The sequence below is a fragment of the Leptonotus elevatus genome, chromosome 12 (assembly GCF_054856555.1).
Source record: "Leptonotus elevatus isolate MCC_2025b chromosome 12, RoL_Lele_1.0, whole genome shotgun sequence".
Classification (NCBI taxonomy): domain Eukaryota; kingdom Metazoa; phylum Chordata; class Actinopteri; order Syngnathiformes; family Syngnathidae; genus Leptonotus; species Leptonotus elevatus.
This window is the reverse complement of record NC_141250.1, coordinates 19976365-19997396: the sequence shown is the minus strand read 5'-3', so window position 1 is coordinate 19997396 and position 21032 is coordinate 19976365. Positions and strand designations below refer to the sequence as shown.

The window sequence follows — 21032 nt, the reverse complement described above, 5'->3', positions numbered from 1 at the left end:
GTGATAACGAAAATGACGAAAATGTCATATTTCAAGAAATTACAAAAACGGTACTTTATTTACATGATTATAATTTATACTGCTGTCTACTTTTAAGATGATGTAAAAAATATATATCATAATATTCGTTGCATTGATAAATAATATTTTCTTTGTTATAAAAAAAATTAAAAAAATAAAAAGGAGGCGGAAGTAGTTGATTGAGTTGTTCCGGGTCGGTACCTGGAAGGCGGCAGAACGTGGCTGACACCTGTTGACGAAACCCATCACTGATCTGTGAACTTGTCCAGGTGAGGGAACAGTAGATGAATTACTGCTACCTCTGTTCTTAACATATATTATGAAGGTGTGATTATCTACGGGATGTTGGCGTAGTAGCGCTAACTTTAACATGAATAAAACTACACAGAAAGTTAGTTTTTTCCAAGTTTGCATTAGCGCCATCTTGGGCGAAGCACATATGTTATCAAAGTGTTACTTTGTGCGGACTCCTGTAAGTTGTCTAGCAATAGGCCATTTGTATTAGAATGTAAACATAAAGATTCAAGTAATAAAATAGATTAACGTACAGGATAAAAAAATAAATATGACAGTGTTTTCTGTACACAATGTTGAAACATGTAGAACAAATATTTAAAGAGTGTGGGATCTGCTGGATGAGCAGCATTTTCTCTTCGCCAGTAGACCATGATGCGTTACGGAGCATTTATTTTAACGTGCCTCAGTGAGTACAGCCGTCTGTTAAGTATGGGAAATAAATAAATGATAATCCTTGCCATACAGTTTTACTCTATTAGAATGATAAAGTGCTGTTTATAACTTGCGCACTCATCCATACAAGGGCATGTTTGCCAGAGGGTTGAAGAGGTTGAAATAGTCGAAAAGGTTTTCTACTTAATGCAATTTGGTCCTGTCTTGAATTTTGAACTGCAGCATTAGTTAATCCAAACCACTTTTCAGCTTTGTCATCATTCGCTCATGAGGGGCCCAAACATTCACACGTGGTTACAACCTTGAAACTGCTGCAGTTTTGCAATTTTGAGTGACGATCAAGCCATAAATCCCAGTTTGAAGCCATTTTCTGGGCATTGTTTGGCTTGACATGGAGATGAAAACTCATTTCTGTGGTTAAATGTCCTTTCTTTTAACCAGCGAGGTAATTTTCCAATAAAATGAATCACAGGATGCTGTTGTCTAGAACAATAGTGGAAATCACAGCCAGTGAAAAAGGCTTTGGAAATCTTTTGAGTATGTCAACAACATGGCTACAAGTGCTGCTCCTTTTTTGACGTCTTTTGTCCTACTAAAAACCATCGGGGTTGAAGTTCAGTTTGTCAACACGGACAGTACTGAAAACACAATTTGTTTGTTTCTTGTTTTTGGATGTTTGGTAACAGTTTTTCTTTCTTTTTCTAACATTGATTGTCCTTCTAACAGGCTCCATTGTATTGTGCTACTTTTTCACAATCTCAAGACAAACAATGTTAACACAATTTATGCTCAATTATCAATAAGTAATACTTTTGTAACAGTGGTCCTGGTAACTTATTTAAAAAAAAAAAAAAAGAAATAGCACAATAGAAATGTTGTAAAATGTGGAGCTATTGTTGTCCTTTTAAACTAATCCAATAATGAGTGAAAATGGAAAAAGTTGAGAAATTTGGGCAGAGCCAGTTACATTTGATGCTGACGTGGAGAAATCATGAAATGTGTGTATTACACAACATGCACAAAAAGTAATCCTGAGAAAGCGGAGACGCGGGACAAAAGAGGTCACAGCTGCAAAAATCTCTTGACATTTGCAACACTTATTCATCCAATATGAGTCTCTCTCTCTCTCCCTCTCTCTCTCTGTCTCTCTCTCTCTCTCTCAGCCCTTCTGCAAATCTTCTCACTCTGTTCTTCCCACTGTGATGCAGCATCGTGAAGTACTTCGGCCTTGCACGATATAATTGCCTGAACGTCACTTATTATTGTGCCTTCCCAGGGGTTCATTGCTGGCTTGCTCTTTTGCTTTCATAATACAACTTTCCAATTTTGTGTTATAGACAGAAAACAGGGGGAGGGGAGAATGCGACTTATGTTGCCAAGTTACATATTCTGACTGGGAGCACAGAAAATGAAACCCACGTTTCAATGCGCATGTTCATAATTTAAAGATGACATATTGGAAATTTACCTTTTTAATATTGTAGATTAGCAATTTGCAGACAAATTCCCAAATCAGTGGATGATCCCAAACACTGTGGAGGCCAGCAAAGTTATCAGAGGAGTAACAGTTAGATATTTCTCATAGTACGCAGCAGAGTCCATCAAAATCATCAGCTCAGCAGCCTGATATTAGTCTTGGAAAATTGACAATAACATGTCACGGACTATAAAGAAACCTGGGAGCTCTTATGAATTGGGAAATAAAACACCCATGTCTCGTTGAATATTTATAATGATCAGATCCTACGTATAAATATAAAAATTTAAATGTGTTAACTGTGAGTAACTACCACTAATTCGCAGAAGTAAAAAAAAAAAAACATGCACCATTCTAAAAACTCAGATCAACGATTCTCAGTAGCTTTAAGGCAAGAGTCGATGGGAAATACCTGAGCCCATTCGTCATTGTTGGTTGGACGCCAGTCATGCAGATCATTTGGAGGAAGTGAAAAAGGAGCAAAAGAGGAATAGTCGTAGGAAGGGGAGGACAGATTCTGCATCTTGTATTTTGCTTAACATCCATTCAAATGGAGTAACAGGTACACAGCCCTACTGTTGCCCCGTCACACTGTTAAGTCATATTCCCACAGGGACCGTTTGGAACAGCAAAGGCAAATCTGCTTCTTATTTCTGCATATATTATCCGATTATTTGAAACGCAAAATAAATATGTACTGTAACTGCACTTTTGGAGCATTGGAGAATAAAAATGCTCTAACAGATTGTAATGTTGCTGGTATGCATGGTGGCCAGATGAAATGAAATGAAATGAATTGAAACCGCATACTCACACTTTGACACTGGACAGATGTCCAGCACCTGGGAAACTATTGGACGAAATGGGCGCCTTGCTCAAGGGCACCATAGTATGCTGCGTGAAGGGAGCCAGGTGCTAGTTGTAGGGACTGAACCTAGGGCCATTTAGCTGGATTCTTGCGCATGGCCATTGCACATGTCGTATCTCGTTTCAGAAAGCCCTGAATATAACAGATTAGTTCCTGATCTGCATTTCCCTCCTTCCTCCTCCATGACCCCCCTCCCCCTCCCCCTCCCCCTCCACCTCCAGGGGGATGATATCACAAGCTGAGGGAAGACAAAGTGATTAGGATGACAGATTGTATTCGCCAACATTTTCTGGCCTGCATTCACTCTGTATCCTGTATCTTCAAAAGTATCTTGGAGCCAAAACTGGTGTTTATAGCCATTGAGATGTGTTTTATAATGTAGCTTAAATCCTCGGGCAACACTGGAATAATAATAATATTCTTTATTGCTCCGGTAGGAATGAGAAAGGTTTGTGCTTATGGTTCTCTTCGTAACTTGTCAGCACTAGGAAATAGTTGTTAGTATGGCTTCAAATGTTGGCTCAAACCTTACCTTGTGCTTCCTTGGCTTTTCCGCAGCTTAGATCGATTAACAATGCATAAAAATAGCACATGACGAGGGGACAGACCAGTCTTACCAAGCTGTGAAAAAAATATCAACTCGTCCATGTTTGGTTCATGTGAGATTTCTGCCCAACATTATGTGCCCTGCGAACGATTGGCAACCAGTCCAGGTAATACTCGCCTTTTGATCAATCAGCTGGGATAAGCTCCAGCTCATAGACGTTGACATTTTACCAGAGGTTGATGAACTACTGCATACTCTTTATGACTTGTGGAAAAAATGACATCATAGCCAACAAGAGAACACAACCTTTTAACTGACTAAGAAGCAGTGATTGCGATTTTTGCCGATAGGATGCGGGAAAGTTCTGAATGTGTCACGCACCCCTAACAGTGTTAATGTCATGGTAACCGCCACTGTTTCCTTTTGGCAAAAGCGTAATAGTCAGCGTTTAAGTATGCTCTCTAAATCTCCCAATGAGTCGGTCTGTATTATTCTTTTAACGATTTTAAGTTTTGCTTCAAACAGACTCACCGTTTATCAATGACTAAAATGTCAAAACCCAAACCATATGAGGCCTTTGCAGACAAAACAAACTAAACCATATGTGCATATCTGTAGCTTCAAAGAATAATACACAGATGTAAGCTACATTTAATTGAAAAAGCGCTTCAGTAGACTAAGCATCGGCGTTGTCTAAGCAAACAACTTTTTTCGATTGTTGAGAGCACCCTGGTCAAAAAAAAAAAGTGACAAAGTGGTTTCAGTTTGCGTACTTACTTGCGGTACTAAAATGGATCTGCACTTTACTCAAATCATTTACTCCCAATTCCAATTACTCACCCTAAACCATAAACAAACAGACTGATGATGTCACCGCCACCGCCATTTTGGTTTATATTCCGATGACAGGCCATGAATGCACTCGGATGTTGAGCCCCACAGAAAACCTAAGATGTGGGGGAAGTTGCTGTGTTGTGCAGCCAACAGAACTGGGTATCCACCGACTTATTTAAAAATATAACACATGTGTATAGTAGAATAAATGGAGTGTTTTCTTTGTGAAACATCTGTTTGTGACATCTGTTTTCTGGCAACACGTTTTGTCGTTGTTGCTGTAGGAAACTGTGCATTCATTGTTTGGTTTTATGATGCTGATCATTTAAAACACAGGTGTCAAACACAAGGCCTTTGGGCCAGATCTGGCCTGCCGCATCATTTCTTGAGCTCCACTAAAGCAAATCATGTGCATTTACTTTGTTTCTTGCTTTATGTACCAAAATTTCATTTTGACTTTATTTTTATCAATAATGTTGCTGTTGGCATCGCAGCCCTACTGTATAAGGCAATTTTACATTTACTGGTGAAGCTCCATTCACAAATGTAATTCCTTCAGAGAAATGTTTGCCAACCAAAGCAATGTTTCCCATTGAAATGAACGGAAATTGAATGAATCTGTTCCAGCCCTATAACAAAGTATTTATATATTGACCTTGTGTTTATCAAGTGTTTCATTCAAAATAAATACAGTTGTGTTCATAAAGAACTAAAAACACACTTTATACGTAATCAAGAAATAGTATGGTGTGTTTACAAGCAAAATCACTATGGAATGTTTTTAGCCTTTTGGAATCACACAATCGATACCACAAGTGAGCTCTTTTCATTATTTTTACATAGCAACAAAAAAATGATTAATAACAGTTTTCCGTTTCTTTGAAAGGAGAAGTGTTCACTGACACTGTTTCAGACAAATATATTTATTGAAACTTTTACTTGTATAAAAAGCCTTTTCGATCTTTGCGTTCAGCTCATGAAACTTGTGAGCAAAACCCAACGTGCGTATCAGAGAACATAGTGACGGAAATGGATGTATGTGACGGAAAAACAATGAGTAGGAATGGAAGTAGACGTGTAAAATACACACGGTGTGTCTTTTTCCCCTGTTGATTGTTGAAAATAAAAGAAGAAAAAGAAGGGATTTCGGATGTAACTTTTGTCAGGTTGAGAAATGTACGTCGACAGCTCAATAGACAAAGTGGTCTTGTGCTTACAAAGAGATGCGCGGAGCCAAACAATGACGTGGGTTGTGCTGTCCTCTGTCTGACTTGCAAGTATTCATCATACTCATTTGCACTTGTATGCGTGCCCAAGTCGGGAACATCAAAAACATTTGAGCTAACTTCTTTCTGGCCTGTGAAACTTTCTCCTAGAACAAATTAAACAAAACAAAAAAACTCATTAGATAGCTTTCAAAGCTTTTACGTTTCCAAAAGATTAACATAATAATGACTCATATTTAAGTATAATATTTAGATTTATTACACTTTGATAGTCAATTTGATGCTATATATCACCTATTTATCCCTGCAACGTGGTATAAATCGTATGCTTGTTTAGAGGCTTGTTTTGATTCAGATCAAGGTTTCCATGGTGACCCCGTTGCACATCTATGGAACTCTGGAGTCATGATTTAAAATGACAGAGCAAAGCCGAGGAGGGAGAAACAGAAGGCAGGCCTTTTTCCTCATCATGCACACAAGTATTTGGTTGGGTCATTTTAACATCCGCCTAACATAGTTTTTAATGGTTGTATGTGTGTGTGTGTGTGGGTGGGGGGGGGGGGGGCATTGTACAGTGAAATCTTGGGTTACAAACACCCCTGCTTATAAACGTTACCGCTTCATACTATTTTCAATAGATGAATGGTCTTGACATGGACAAGCTTCTTCTCGCGCTGTGTAACCTTCACTGGCAACGTGCAAAATAATTTGCTGTAAATTGAAAACGAGTTGCGCTCCGGAAGAAGTGCAGAAAGCCATTGTATAGTTCTGTGTTCACTTCCTCGACCAGCCGATCAGAAATGATTTACCTACAGCCTAAAAGAAATCCTACATTTGTTTTATTTTTTGTCAAAATAATAGTATTTACATCGTTGTATGCTATCTATTGAAATGTAGCGCCTCTTTAATTAAGACAATGAAGGGTTAATGTCGAAGTTCAAGCAATGGCAGCTGACTTGATATGAAAGAATGCGTACGTAGTTCCCAAACTTGATACGTTGAACTTTTTGCTAAACAAGTAAACAATGTGCTAATTGCTAAACAGTCAGAATAGCGCCTAAAAAAAAGGGAAGCTGCCAAAGGGAGTGATAGGAAGCGCATGTCATAGATGTGCTTTTTCGTGCGTTGTGTAAGAAGCTCTGCATCAGCAGCAAGGGAGGCACACACGCACGCACATACACACACTCACCCACACACACACAAAAAAATAAAAATAAAATAAAAAAATAAAATTAAATAAAAATAAAGAGCAATGATGATGACATTTCTGAATGAACAATACTGAGCTCTTTATAGAAAAGAGAAAAAGAAAAAGAAAAAAAGGGAAAAAAAAGCAGCAAGGGAAGCACTAATATTGTATCTTTGTTGTTTTTCTCTTTATTCGACTGACAAATGAGAAAGCGCTCGCTGGCAATCAAAAAAGTAGTTATTTGGGGTTACTTAAATACGGCAGTCAATGAAAACAACCCAACGCTGGGCCCTAACAGCCCGATCAAAGAGACCCTTTGTTAAGGGCTGATGTAGAATTTAATTTGAGCTGCTTCCTTTGGAATAGCTGACAAGTGTTTCATATAACAGCGTGGACAATTTCCACAAAGTCTGCCAGCCCAAATGGACTTTGTTGGAACTAACCATGCTTCCATTATTGTGCGAGCTGTCACCCGCGTTCAGGCATGGGATTTTTATTGCTGGCCTGCGTGCGCGCCGTTAATTTGATCGACATATTGGAGGGGAGAATTAATGGCAAACTATTCTATTTCTGTGACAAAATATAGCCAGGCTGTGGCATGTCTGCAATAATTGCTGAACGTATTGTGGCAGGTGAGAGAAAACACCGTATGAAAGAATGGAAACGTATTGAAATGTTGAGGCGATGAGATGGAAATTCGTCATTCGTTGTCCTTGAACACGGCTGAGCGGTTTAGATTCCAACGCGCTGAAGTCTTTGTTGGGGGTTACGTTTTCCTGCCCCATGACAGTAATGACGCCTCTGTGTGTGTTCACTAAAAAAGAGGTCAAAAAAGGGTCTGTGTGTCTTTCATAGATATGTGGGGGGCGGCTGAGGGGGGGGGGGGGGAAGCTACAAGATTAGAAGCTACCTGGCCAGTGACCCAACACAGATAAATCAGGTCAGTTCTTTTGATGCAGTGCAACGACCTGCCCCCAAATCTCTTTTCTGCTTCCAACACAGGGCGAAGTGTTCCACTCAAAGCATCCAGCCGCCTCTTCATGAATCCACCCGATAATATATTGACAAAGAGGACGGGATGGATGCATCATTTTAAGTGAGTCGCTCGAGGATCAACTTGTGATAATTGACCTCATTGTTGCTGACCTATAACTAAAAAAAAATGTTTTACCATCAAATACTTTATTGGAAACGGCTGTTTGATCTTACAAGCTAAGTTTTACCCATCAGCTAGTCATGATGAACGTCCTTGCAAAGTGAAAAGAATTCCTTAATTTGACACAATTTGAAATGATAAAAAATCATGCAATTCTCTCCGCTGAAAACCACGCCCTGCTCCACTGTCAATCAAATACCACTTTGTCCTGGAAATAGGGATGCTACTTCGTCTTGTATTCTGTACTTCTTATCTCGGCACACAACTTCATTTTTATTTGAGCCTTTGGAAAATATCCACTGTGCAACGAGGCACTCTAAAGCAGCAATGCCAGCGCAAACTCCCGGTCCACATACTGGCTGCTGTCACATCAGCCTTTAATTTTTACTTCATTCTTCTTCTTTTTTTTAACCTTTCCCTTCTGTCTACTCTGCGTAAAATCTCCAAGCCAACAATGAGGCACTCTAAGGCGGCCATGCCAGTGAACTATTCTAAGGGAAGATTTTCTGGGTGAAGGCATAACAAAGCTATGTCACAGTTATACTGGATAACTGCTCATGCGAACAAAGGCACTTAAGTTCTAATTTGGTGAGAATAGTCAACTCCTACTTGAGCCACAGTGGGTCGTGAGGCACCGTTTTAGTAGCAGCCCAAAAGATCTATTTAAAAAAAAAAAAATACTGAAAAACAGTTTACTGCTATACCTTATCTCCACAATTGAGTAGCACGTAGTTCTGTCTTTCCCCGTTTTGGTAGCCATTTACAAGCATGTATGCAACTCTGAACTCCGTATCACGTCTGAGATCAAAAGAGGAAAAGTTCAGCCCAAATCACTTGATTTGTGTTGGTCCCGGTTATTAAATGCTCCGTTCATCAGCGTGTACGTCCCCTTAGCAGCCCGAGACAAACACGACCCCGTGATGACGCAGCAAAAATCAAAGGCCTGTGTGTCAAAATTAGCAATGACCCAATGAATAAAGCAATGATTCACCACTTTGTAACACGTTCCATTGCGCTGCTCCACTTTTCCCACCATAGATGGATATCGTCCTCGACACTGGTGGCGACTTGGAGGGGTTGGGTTGGGCTGTTCGCCTGCCCCCGGCTCTCCAACATCGTCAAATTGTTTTGTGAAACAACACGTATCCACTGTCAAATGAGCCGAATTCCAAACAAACTCCTCACTCCTCCTACCAGCAATCTTTTTTTCTCTCTCACATACACACACACATTAGTAGTCGGGAATCTTTGTTACAAACCTTTCCAGTCCGGAGTCCAAAATATTATCTCCTCAATAATAGTGTGCTTTAAATAGACTGTAAAAATAAATTCTTGTTTTGTCGCTGTGGAATGTTTCCAACACGGCGTTTGTGTAAATAATTGGAAATCGTAAACACCTCCAGTGAAATCAAATAAATGTCCGGATGGTCGGCGAGATAAACGTGGTCGTCAAGCTGTACACAAAATACTGTGGAAACAGTTGCGCGTGTTTGGTGCTTGACTGGTTAACGGGGACGCCATGGCTCGACTTGGTCACATCCTCTTATGTTTTTCCAGGTCGGTGTGGGAACCGTGACGGCTTGGAAAAAAAACATTTAGTAACTCCTTAGAACAAAATGGACACAACGCAGATTATCATGTCAGACCAAACTTGTAGTAACTGTGCTCATTAAATGCTCTTAACATCAACCTACAAAAGTTGTGCAGTGCAGCACGTCAGTTTCTTTTTGTTCCTTCTTCTATCTTCTTTGTAATCAATCTCACCCTCCCCGTTTTCCGAGTTGACCGAGGTCGATGTGACAAGCTTTTGTTTTCGATTGTTATACTGTCCGCTAATGAAGACGAACAGTTAATTGGTCAATGAACTTAATCCATGGCCTTGCTAAGAAGGTTTTCGTCCTCAATAAAATCAACTAAAAGGAGCAGCAGGACATTGCTTATCTGTCTTTTTTTCAATCTACCCGCTCCCCCAGGCTTCCCCCTTTTGACCTCTCTCGCTCTCTATCTGTCATGTAAACAAACAAAATGAAACATTTCCGCAGCCCAGACACAATGTCCACTGAATGTAATCTAAAAGTGATTGACGTGCCACAATAAATACCTTTTTACTTTTATTTATGTTCTCTCTTTTTTGACACATTCTAATTTTAGTGACTTAATATTCTGATCAGTTAAGATGACAAAATGTAATGTACAGTAGTGGCTGATGATGTGCACTTGTGTACGTAAAGAAGATGTAGCAAATGTGCTGTAATTGCCCCTAATGAGTATAATTGACATCAAACTCTCACAGGAATCCATCTTCAGATAGAAGTTGGCAGATGCACAAAAAAAAAGGAAGCTAAATCTTTCAATTACCCACCAAACGAGCAAGAAAATTGAAGACGCTGACATCAACATGAATGGCCACTAAAATGGGAATGTTTTTCCTTTGTTAAAAAATAAAATAAATTGTAGTCATGTACAATGACATTTTCGTCAAAACGATTTCAGCTTGTATATGGAGAACAAAAACAAACGGAAAAAAGGTTTCAATGTGTATGTAAAATACTGTAGTTAAAAATTCAGCATCATTTAATAATAATAAAATTCTAATTGATATAATTCTAATTAATAAGCCAATTATTTAATTGTAAAAAAAATGCATATGATATTTAACGTGTATCATTTCAATTAATTAACCAATTATTTAATGAGAAATTAGGAAATGAATTAAAAAAAATTAAAAAGACGTTTTGAAAAACACATTTTGGGGCGTGGTGATCGATGGCTAAATTAATGCAAGAAATCTTCCTGTATCTGGAGGCTAGATAAAGATTTGAAATGTTTGTGTTTTTAGGTTGCAAAACATTTGGTCCATGCAAACAACCACTTTTTTTTTTTTTTATCCAGTTTTACAAACTGTCACAGTGTATTGCTGTCAAGCTTGGTAACTCTTCTGTATTACCAAAGTGAAAAAAAAAATATATATATATATATTTTTTTTTTAAACAGGAGAGCATTGGGCTTTCCCATTTTGACAGAACAGGAAGTTTGCCAGACAATCTGTATCACAAACACACACACACACACACACACATACTCTCTGCTTTATCCATCTTATCCTGTCCCGTGCCACATCCTCTGCTCTCACCTCCTACGTCTCTTCTTCATAACGTGCTCTCATATTAGACCCTTGAATTCTAATTAGATTTCAGCAATAAAAGCAAATATGTGTAAATCACGTCACTACTGGTTGCGCGCGGAAGCTTAAACTCGCTCTCCTGTGCTCGAGTCCAAGTTAGAAGTCAGAAGGCGAAATGTGGGAGAGAGCTTGAGCCAGTCATGGTTCATTTGTGACGTGAAAGGCTTTATGAATCACGGGCCAGGAATAACAAACCAAAGACTCGCTCACTGTGTTGCCTTAAACACTGCGATCCCAGTGTGGGTCATCACAGGTCGTAAGGGGGTTTTCTCGCGCTCACTTGAGTTCACATACTGTATTAAAATAAGAACTTAAGCATGTCTTCAGAAATACTTCCTGTGCTGGAAGGCAAATGTGTTCCTAGGGAATAAAAGTACAAAACAGTCCCATGCCTGTGATTAAGATACATACTGCTTGGTTTAAAAGGGAGCACTAAAAATACCAAATTGGAAGGATGCTCCTTACTTTCAGCTCAGGGAGAATTAGAATTCAAAGCAGGCAAATGAGTAGTACTGGTCTCGCCCTCTGTCATTAACACACGCCGCACCTTCTTTGATAGATCTTTGAGTGAGCACGTGTTTAAGGGTTAGTAGTCAGTCAGTCGTGGTTAGGCTAACGTGAATGAAGTGTTTTTTTCCCGAGGGGGAAAAATTACTGAAAATTTGCCGTTTTGAGGTTCACGTGTGACATGACATGATCATTTGCGCAGCGGCGTAAAAATACATCTCACAAGCAGATAAACTCAATTATCGCCTTACATATTTGATCCTTTTGCTTTACAGTATTGCTCTGGCGCCATCTGGTGGCATCTTGATGTCAAGAACGTGTGTTGGAGTGATTTGAGGAGGGTTTCATTTAGACGTAAGTAATATTTGCTGCCATCTTGTGGCATGTTTAGGCAATAATCAACTTTTTGGGGGGAATGTTCTCAGATTTTTGCTTACCAAGGCAGGGCAAATGTACAAATGTTTACTGTAATTATGACCTTGTAATAGACTGCAGCATGTAACAAGTCGCGTCAAGATCCGTGTCACATCGCTGAAGGACCAGAACTATGTCGTAAACAAATCCCTGATGGGTTTTTTCCCCCCCCTTTTGATTCCACTATACAGCACATGAAGGCGAAACAAATATAATTTCCACAACCACTGTGCGCGGTGGTTAACAGATCAGCGTGAGACGGAGCTCATAAGGCCAGTGAATGAAAGTCAGATAAGGAAACGTGCAGGAAGTTGGGCAAAACAAATCATTCCCCCCCTCATTTGACCTTGTGGGGGGAATGGCAGCTGTTTTACGATGACTTCATAACCGTGGAAACCCACTATTTGTCATGTCTGCATGTGTTCGACCCACCAGAGTGGATTTCTGGCTGGTGACTCACAGAAAATGGAGACTGCAAAGTCAGGCAGCTCCATTTCCCACCCCCGAGGGTCCCTCAAGGCAAAATACACCCCCTTGACGTACTCATGCACACTCGCAGACATGCAGCGGTTAAGACATCACATTGGTGTCTGATGCTTGGTTAATAGTCATGCGTGTAAAATGTGTGTGACTGTTTGCGAGCAATTTAATATCGTCTTTATAGCCTTTTAAGTTGACAATTGAGTCTTACTGCTCTTCGTGTCAGTCTGCTGACCTCGTGCATCCTATGCCAACCATTGACCTGGTCCATCTGTCTTTTCTAAAATTAAACAATTTGCCGTTACTACAACATTTGTATCTCAAATCATCATTCCCAATTGAAATGCATGGGTATGCCATTCATCTGTTCAATTACCCCCCAAAAAACAACCTACATTTTTGTATTGTGCTTTTTAATAAGCAAAATAGCACTCTATATTATTGTACTTTAATAAATATAAAATAGTTTTAACATAATTAAAAAGAATGTAAACAATTAAACCGTCTGTTCCGCATCGATTTATTGCAACTTGGCCATCGGGGGGAAGTAAAATACAGTCATGCAGACGCAAACGAAGAAGAGTTGTACAGCTACTCTATATGACTGAGTAAGGTGCGGTAATATTAGGCATGTCTCACAGCACATATTATATGCCTGCGTGTATCGTTATATTGGCTGTGTGTTACTACACTTTTTGTGTTCAAATATCTGTTTCTTAATTATGACACCGCCGCATTGATTCTATCCATTAGGCTGTTTATGGTGTTTTGCATCATTTGTTAGTAATAAGCTAGGGGGACTTTATTAAGGCAAAGATGTGTGTTGTTTTGAATACTCACTCTTTGTTTGAAGTTTAGTTTGCCAGTAAACTTCAACGGCGTTAAACAGCCCGAAGCCTCTTTTTTTTTTAATGATTTGTTTTGTTTTGAGGTCTCTCGTATATGCTGTAACATCCATTGCATGTGCCTTGACATCATTTCTTAAACACGCCGTGACAGAACTTGTGATTCATTTTTAAATGGTGCCTGGCTTGACGACGGGGGCAGCCTCGTGATTGTTGTGGCGGCAGATATTGGCATGACGTCAACCAAAAAAGCCAGTCGGCTGATTATAAGCGGCACTGAATCATCGTGTCTGATTTAGAAAAGTAAGAGAGGAAGGAGACGAGATGGAGAGCAACAACCATGGAGCTCCAATCAAACTGTCCTATCAGAAACCCTACTTTGATATCCTGACCGAGCCCGAGTCAAGTCAAGTCATCTTTATTTAAGCTTTTGAATCCCAGCCATGGCTTGAAAAACCATATTTTGACAATCCTGTCATCAAAGTTGCCCTCATCAGAGAACAAAAATTAAAATACATTTAAGAGAAATGGGACAGCCAACAAAAAAGCAAGCAGCCAAATGTATTACTTTATTTTTTTAAATATATTTTTTTACTGATTTTAAATAAATAATTTATTTTTATCCACCCACAGTGCAGTCCAGTCATAGCACTCCCAACAGTACTCATGCATGAGCTCTTGGTGCTTTCTAGTACAAAAAATGCGGGTCCAAGCACCGCCATTGGGTGTCCAGCTGGCATTAGAGATGGGGTGGGGGGAGGAGCTTCCCACTGTGATGAAGCGGGGGACCGAGGGGGGCCATGAGGGGGGGGCCTGCCCTCTGACACGACCTCGTCACATGAGAGCGGAAGCGCTGAAGGCCGCTGACAGCACAACAAGTTAAGGTAAGACTTTTTCATTTAGGAATTCGGGATCAATGCTGACAACGGGCAGGTTTACGTTCAGAATGTATTTGTGTGCTTACAGTTACAAGTTGGATCATATTTTTTTAAAAGAGAAAAAGAAACAACTGTAGTAAAGGCAGCTTGTTTGTAACATGGTGAAAGAGAGCACGTTTTCTAGAAATGTACCTGGACAATGTGCTGTCACAATGCGACCATTCAACACGTGACTCGTGCCCCATTTCACGGCTCGCTCGCTCTCTCTCTCTCTCTCTCTCTCACACACACACGCACACACACACACAAATGCACACAAACACGTACTACACAGTGATGAGCAGTTACTGCTCATACTTAGTTTGGATGTTTTTATCTTTAAAAAAAAAAGGCTCTTTGTTGGGCAATTCAACTAAATATTTTAAATTGTGAAAATTGTCTTTCCCACATTTCACAGTAAAGAAATAGGAGATTACATAATTAATTGTCCCCACAACCAAAAGATATAAGTAAAAACAAATCAGCAAATTGTTTTGGAGCAAACAACTTGCAACTAACAGTGTAACTATAAATGTCAATACTTAATATTTGAATATTGTTCGGACTTAAATGATTGTTTTAGCCCAAAATATTCAAGATGTGTTTTTTAACAGTAGAGGGTACAGGAATCCTATAAAGTATAAATGTATTTTTTAGAATAAAAAAAAACAACAACAACAAAAACGCTAACAGCTCATTTGAGCACATCTGAACAGGAATAGCCACTCAATACGATTTCGTTCAAAATGAAGCTGACGTTTTAAGATACCTTTTAATGTCCTTAGTTTAGAAAAATAAACTTTCAAGACTATAAGCCAACATCCTGTATTCATGACTTTGTAGTAGATTTTATATTTCGATTAACTGTTACAGTTTGGATAATCCCATACAGTATAACACCATTTTTAAAGATTAAATTAAATTAAAAATAGCTATAAAGAAGTGACGAGTCTAACTTGTACTTGTTCGTGAAGAAATGCTGCACAGCTGTTGATTAAAAGTGTTTTTCGTCTTGTTGGCAGGTTATGACTCTGTCAGGCGGGTTGAAGTTGTGCTGAGAGAGAGAATGAGCATTTGCAACCGGTGAGTGAACAACTATTACTTTTTAAAATCATTTTTGATATATTTACAGTTTTATGATTATTTTGGTCCCCCGTTGGCATAACAAAAAGCTGATTTTGCCTCAGTATGTTGGCTAAGTATGCAGAAGGTTTATTATTTTTAATAATCATTTTTATCAACTGGATTTATTATCACTTTTCCCCCCACCAATTACCACTTTAATTAAATACATCTAATTTCAGTAGTGTAGTAAATGCCGATTCAATATAAATGTATCCAAATGTGCTTAGACGTTAAAGACAAGCTGAACTGTGCTTGAGCAATGAAAAGGCAACCTTCCGCAATACTGGTGGTGCGCCTACGACACTTTGACAATCACATCATCAATATTATTAACAATTGTCACCAGCCGCGATTCATAAATGATCAGTGGTCAGTTTGTATGCATGACTGAAGTAGTTCGTCTTTTAAAGGAGTACGTACTTGGTGTCACCAACTGCACAAATAGGGCTCGGGTTTCGGGGCAGGTCACAGCATTTGTGTTTTTTGTGACAGTTCTATCAATGATTGCTTGTTGAGCGCGCATACGCTCTTCAGTTGTCGCTGGTGCAGCGACATAACTTCAAGCTAAACAAAAGCCAAAGTGGTGGAGATCTCGCCCTTTTCAGGTGAGTGCAATCCTGACGAGCATCCATCTAAAAATTGGAGGATAAGCGAGGCATCAGGTTGTCGTTGATGATAAATGATTTTGAATCCTAATATCCAGGTTTCAAAAAAAAAAAAAAACAAGACTGATCTTTGATCCTTTCAAAACTTGCGCAAACAAAATCTTAACATTGAGTGACCAAATGCGTGTTTGATTAGCTAACCCTGGCTAGAAACACCAATTTGAAACCTTAATTTAAAACCCTAACCTATACCTTTACAACCCAAATTGAAACACTAACCCTGGCTTCAAACATACGCTTTGTCAATCAAGGGTTAGGTTTTCAAGGCAGGGTTAGGGCTATGCTAACAAGCAATGATAACATGGCTGCAGAGACACATTTTTAACCCTAATCATAGGTTAAAGTCATTTTAGTAAGTTACTTTTTATTTGGTTACTTTGCTTTAGAATATCTTTAGTTGTTTGGTTTGTAAAGGATTTTAAATGTACGCTATGTATCTTGAGTGAAGCATATTGAGTTGCCTTAAAATCAAAAATACCTACAGTATGAAAAGCGCTACATCAATAAAGCTACCTTGCCTTGCCAATAACTTTTAAACTCGGGAAACATTACTCTGCGCTGCTAGCATGGACGCAGAAGTTCAGAACATTAAGAGGCTCTCCAATCCCTATGTAAATATTTTTTAATTGATACTTACTTCTTATGATGGACATTTTTGGAAGTACCCTAGCATTCTGATTTAGGGGATGAAGGTTCTCATCATGTAAAGTAGGACAGGGGGGGTATTGTTTCCCACAGAGAGGGGGGTCAGTGTGCCGAGATGGCCATGGTATGCCTGACAGACTTTGAGGAGTACGCCAAGGAGCACCTGTCCAAGGCCACATGGGACTACTACGCCGCCGGAGCAGACGAGTGCTGCACCCGAGATGACAACCTGCTGGCCTACAAGCGGTACCAAAACCGTCGCTAAAACAGGCACCAGGCTACTTCCTGTTTTGTCGCTTAGCAATCAGCGACCATTGACTCGGCGTGGGCCCCATGCAAACTAAATAAATGTTTAAAAGTAAAGAGTTCTTAAAGGTCAAACATATAGTTCATGTGTGCAATGTAGTCGACTAAACATTTTAAATGCAACTGAACTGTACTTGGGTGTACGCGTACCACGCTTTGAGACTCACTTATGTTGGGGATGAGGAGTGAGCCCTTCTAATTACTTGTCTTCATGCTTTGCTCCATGTCCAGGATCCGTTTGAGACCTCGCATCCTGCGTGACGTGTCGGTGAGTGACACCCGGACAACGGTGCAAGGTGCGGAGATCAGCTTCCCGGTGGGCATTGCGCCTACTGCCTTCCACTGTCTGGCGTGGCACGAGGGCGAGATGGCCACAGCAAGAGGCGAGTTACCTTTTTTTTTTTTTCTTCTTCTTCTTGTTTTAACACCACTGTGGCCTTTCATTTTAAGGGTAATATTGTGTACAGATGCCAAAGGACTGGAGTCTCAATTGTAGTTTAGATTGCCACCACCAGATGGCAGCATGCCCTTGCAATCATTACCTTGTCAACTATGTTTCCAATGCTTTTTGTTTATAAACCCTTGAAAGCTTAATTTGACACTAACTTTCAACTCTAACCCTGGCTCGATGCGGTTAGGGCTGGTTAGTTAGTAGGGGTAATTAGTGAAAGCTATAAACAGTAACTCGGCACGGTTTCCCCTCCATTACATAGCAACCGAGGCGCTTAACACGTGCTACATCACCAGCACCTACTCCACCTGCTCGGTGGAGGAGATTGTTGCGGCGGCGCCCAACGGCTACCGCTGGTTCCAGCTCTACGTGTACCGAGACCGCAAGCTGTCCGAGCAGATCGTGCACCGCGTGGAGTCGCTGGGCTTCAAGGCCCTGGTGCTCACCGTCGACGTGCCGTACACGGGCAAGCGGCGCAACGACATCCGCAACCAGTTCAAGCTGCCGCCGCATCTCAAGGTCAAGAACTTTGACGGCGTCTTTCAGGTAAACGTAAGTTTGGGCCACGTTTTCTCGTCAACAACAAAAAAGGAATACACACACTATTTTCTGTCTTTTCACAAGCCTGTAAAAATGGACAAAATAAATTACACTTGATTACTTCACCTTGCACCTTCAACTAGTGCAGAAAAGTGTCCGTTTTGTGGTTGTGCTGTTAAATTTGAAATAAAAACGGAAAATATGTTTGCAGTACGGTATCTGTACCTGTTGATAGTAGTTAGCATAGCCACACCTGATAAAGATTTTAGGTAGTGCCGAGTCAATGATGAAGAGCAAAATCAAAAACTCTGCCCTACCTGAAACTCCTAAATCCTACAATGGATGTGCATCCAGCAAGGATGAATATGCATACATGAGTGTAGATATCAGGCCACCAAAAATATATATAATTTTTGACATTTCAAGAAATTGCACTGGTTAAAATGAAGCAGTATGCCCATCTCATATGATTATTTCATTTTTATAATATAGCTGTGTAGTGTAACAGCCCTTCAACAAGAGTTTTTATTTTTATTTTTTTAATTATTATTTTCACATTGAATACCTTGTTGTCTTTGGCAGCTAACAGGCAGTGTGAAAGGGCCTAAGTTGTGATATCCTGTCATTGGATAATTCTATGATGTCAACGTGTCGTGTAACCCCGAAAATAGTAACATCTGTTTTCAACACAATAGGGGTAGCTGTGTATCGGGTGTAATAAGGTGAAAGCAGACTACTGTACCTAATATTTTGGCAAGTGAGTGTAGATCGAAATTACAAGTGTGGGAAATAAAAACAGAATCTGCACCCATCAGGAGGCGGCAGGACCGGAGGAGTACGGGATCCCGGCCAACACTTTGGACCCGTCTATTAGCTGGAAGGACGTCTACTGGCTGCAGTCCATCACGCGGCTGCCAATTATCATCAAGGGCATCCTGACCAAGGAGGACGCCGAGCTGGCGGTGGAGCACGGCGTCCAGGGCATCATCGTGTCCAACCACGGTGGGAGACAGCTGGATGGCGGCCCAGCCTCAGTAAGATTTAGTCATGATTATTTTGTATTATTATTCCTTCATGTCATTCAATACTATATGTGGATCATTTCATTAGAATTGGAAAAGCGTGTAAATGCATCAGTGTACGGTTGCCATGTCGACAGATCGACGCCCTGTCTGAGATCGTGGACACGGTGCAGGGCCGCATCGAGATCTACTTGGACGGGGGCATCCGGACGGGCAGCGATGTACTGAAAGCTTTGGCCTTGGGGGCCAAGTGTGTGTTCATCGGCCGCCCGGCAGTGTGGGGCCTTGCATACAAGGTACAGTCACTCGGCGTATGCGTGCGCGTCCTTCAACGCTGGGAAAATCCTTCCACTCATGGCATGACCCAGGGAAAATAAATCTGCTATCTGTCTCTGTGACACGTTATTTTGACGTCTATTTGGTGGTGGTAGGGGACACTATAAACTGTATTACAATTATGTCAATAATTAAATTTATTAATAATCTATGGTGAGCTTCACAACGCATTTTGTACACTGCCATGGTAGTTCCATATGAAATGAAATGCATACACAATGACAACAATTTATGTAAGTATTATAATAATATGTATAGTATATTATAATATCCTGTAGAATTTATCGCTGAATGATTATGATTATTATGTTAAACATGTTAATTTTATTAAATTAAGTGCTAAAATTAAATTTAAAAAAAATCCAACCAACAAATAATTTCAAAAAGTTAAAATTTGATAGATGTACAATGAAAACTATTTAGATTTTCTATTACTGTACAATATTAAAAAAGCAAAAAAATAATTTGAATTAAAAATACGTATTTAATATTAAGAAAGCACAGGCATAATATTTTTGTGGCTAAAATGTTATTAACGCTAAAAGTATTAATAATTAACCATTTACTTATTATAATAATTTTTTTTAAATTGAAATAATCATTTAAAAAAAGTTAAATGTACTTTAGATTCAAATGAAAATGTATTTATATCACAACAATAGACTTTTTTTTAAATAAAATATAACAATTGGGAAACTTAATATACTACAATATTTTCCTATCAGAGGTACATTCACTTGACAAATTAAAGTAAAAAAAAAGTCTAGTTTACACAACTCATTTATTTAGAGAGCACAAACTGTAGCATAAACAAAGTGCTCTACATGTATAAAAACTAACCATAAAAATTAAAACTAATAAAACACTAATAAATATTAAAATGAATATAAATGGTAATTTAATGTGCGTGTGATTCAAAAAGCAAAAAAATATACATAATGACAAATTGATGTGTAGAAATACATAGTAAAAATTCTGATGAATTACATATTATATCCAGCAAAAATATAAACGGGACCGTTTTACTTTAACAACGGTGTACTATTTTGGTGTCGGACTCCACTGTATAAGACTGCGAGCTATTCCTACTTTTATTTCGTCCCTCGTCTGTTCAGGGGGAGGAGGGAGTGAGGGAGGTGCTGCAGATTCTAAACGACGAGTTCCGTCTATCCATGGCTTTATCGGGTGAGTGCGACCAGTCCGCATGATGACCACGATAGTCCTTCCGCTGTGGAATGCCTCCATTTTGTTGTTGCAGGTTGCCGGAATGTGGCAGAAATCAACAGGAACCTCATCCAGTTTTCCAAACTGTGACCTTCCCTGCGGGAGGGCAGGGAAACATTTTTAACTAAGCCAACACTTGTTTTTACTGTTTTCAACACAAAAGGGAGAAGAACAAACTGTACACTCAAGCTTCGCACATGAAACATGCCGTTAGTGTTTTAATAAATGCAAAAGTGATGACATTCCATTTCGTATTCATGATTGGTCAAGTCGATCCAGAGTGAGTATTCATCTGCCTATTGTCTGTTAAAATAGTTTTATTGTAGTTAATTTTTATTTTGTCAAAAAAAAAAAGAAGTTTTA

At 39.5% G+C, this 21032-nt stretch overlaps 1 protein-coding gene across 8 annotated transcripts; it reads left to right on the top strand.

Moving 5' to 3' along the window:
• Window positions 1–207: 207 nt before the first annotated feature.
• hao2 (hydroxyacid oxidase 2 (long chain)) lies at window positions 208–20911 on the top strand. 8 transcript variants are annotated; one of them, XM_086091412.1, is made up of 11 exons: window positions 208–290; window positions 7855–7948; window positions 11975–12053; window positions 15378–15438; window positions 16863–17036; window positions 17328–17479; window positions 17810–18099; window positions 18903–19121; window positions 19247–19405; window positions 20561–20630; window positions 20704–20911. In XM_086091412.1, exons 4-11 carry the CDS (start codon window positions 15422–15424, stop codon window positions 20757–20759), a joined length of 1137 nt encoding a protein of 378 aa, XP_085947538.1. In that variant the 5' UTR covers window positions 208–290; window positions 7855–7948; window positions 11975–12053; window positions 15378–15421; the 3' UTR covers window positions 20760–20911. The 8 variants fall into 8 exon arrangements, with proteins under 8 accessions (XP_085947538.1, XP_085947542.1, XP_085947540.1 ...); XM_086091416.1 differs by lacking the exon at window positions 7855–7948 and having other exon boundaries at window positions 214–290; window positions 16884–17036; XM_086091414.1 differs by lacking the exon at window positions 7855–7948 and having other exon boundaries at window positions 214–290; window positions 17810–18093.
• The last annotated feature ends 121 nt before the right edge of the window (window positions 20912–21032 follow it).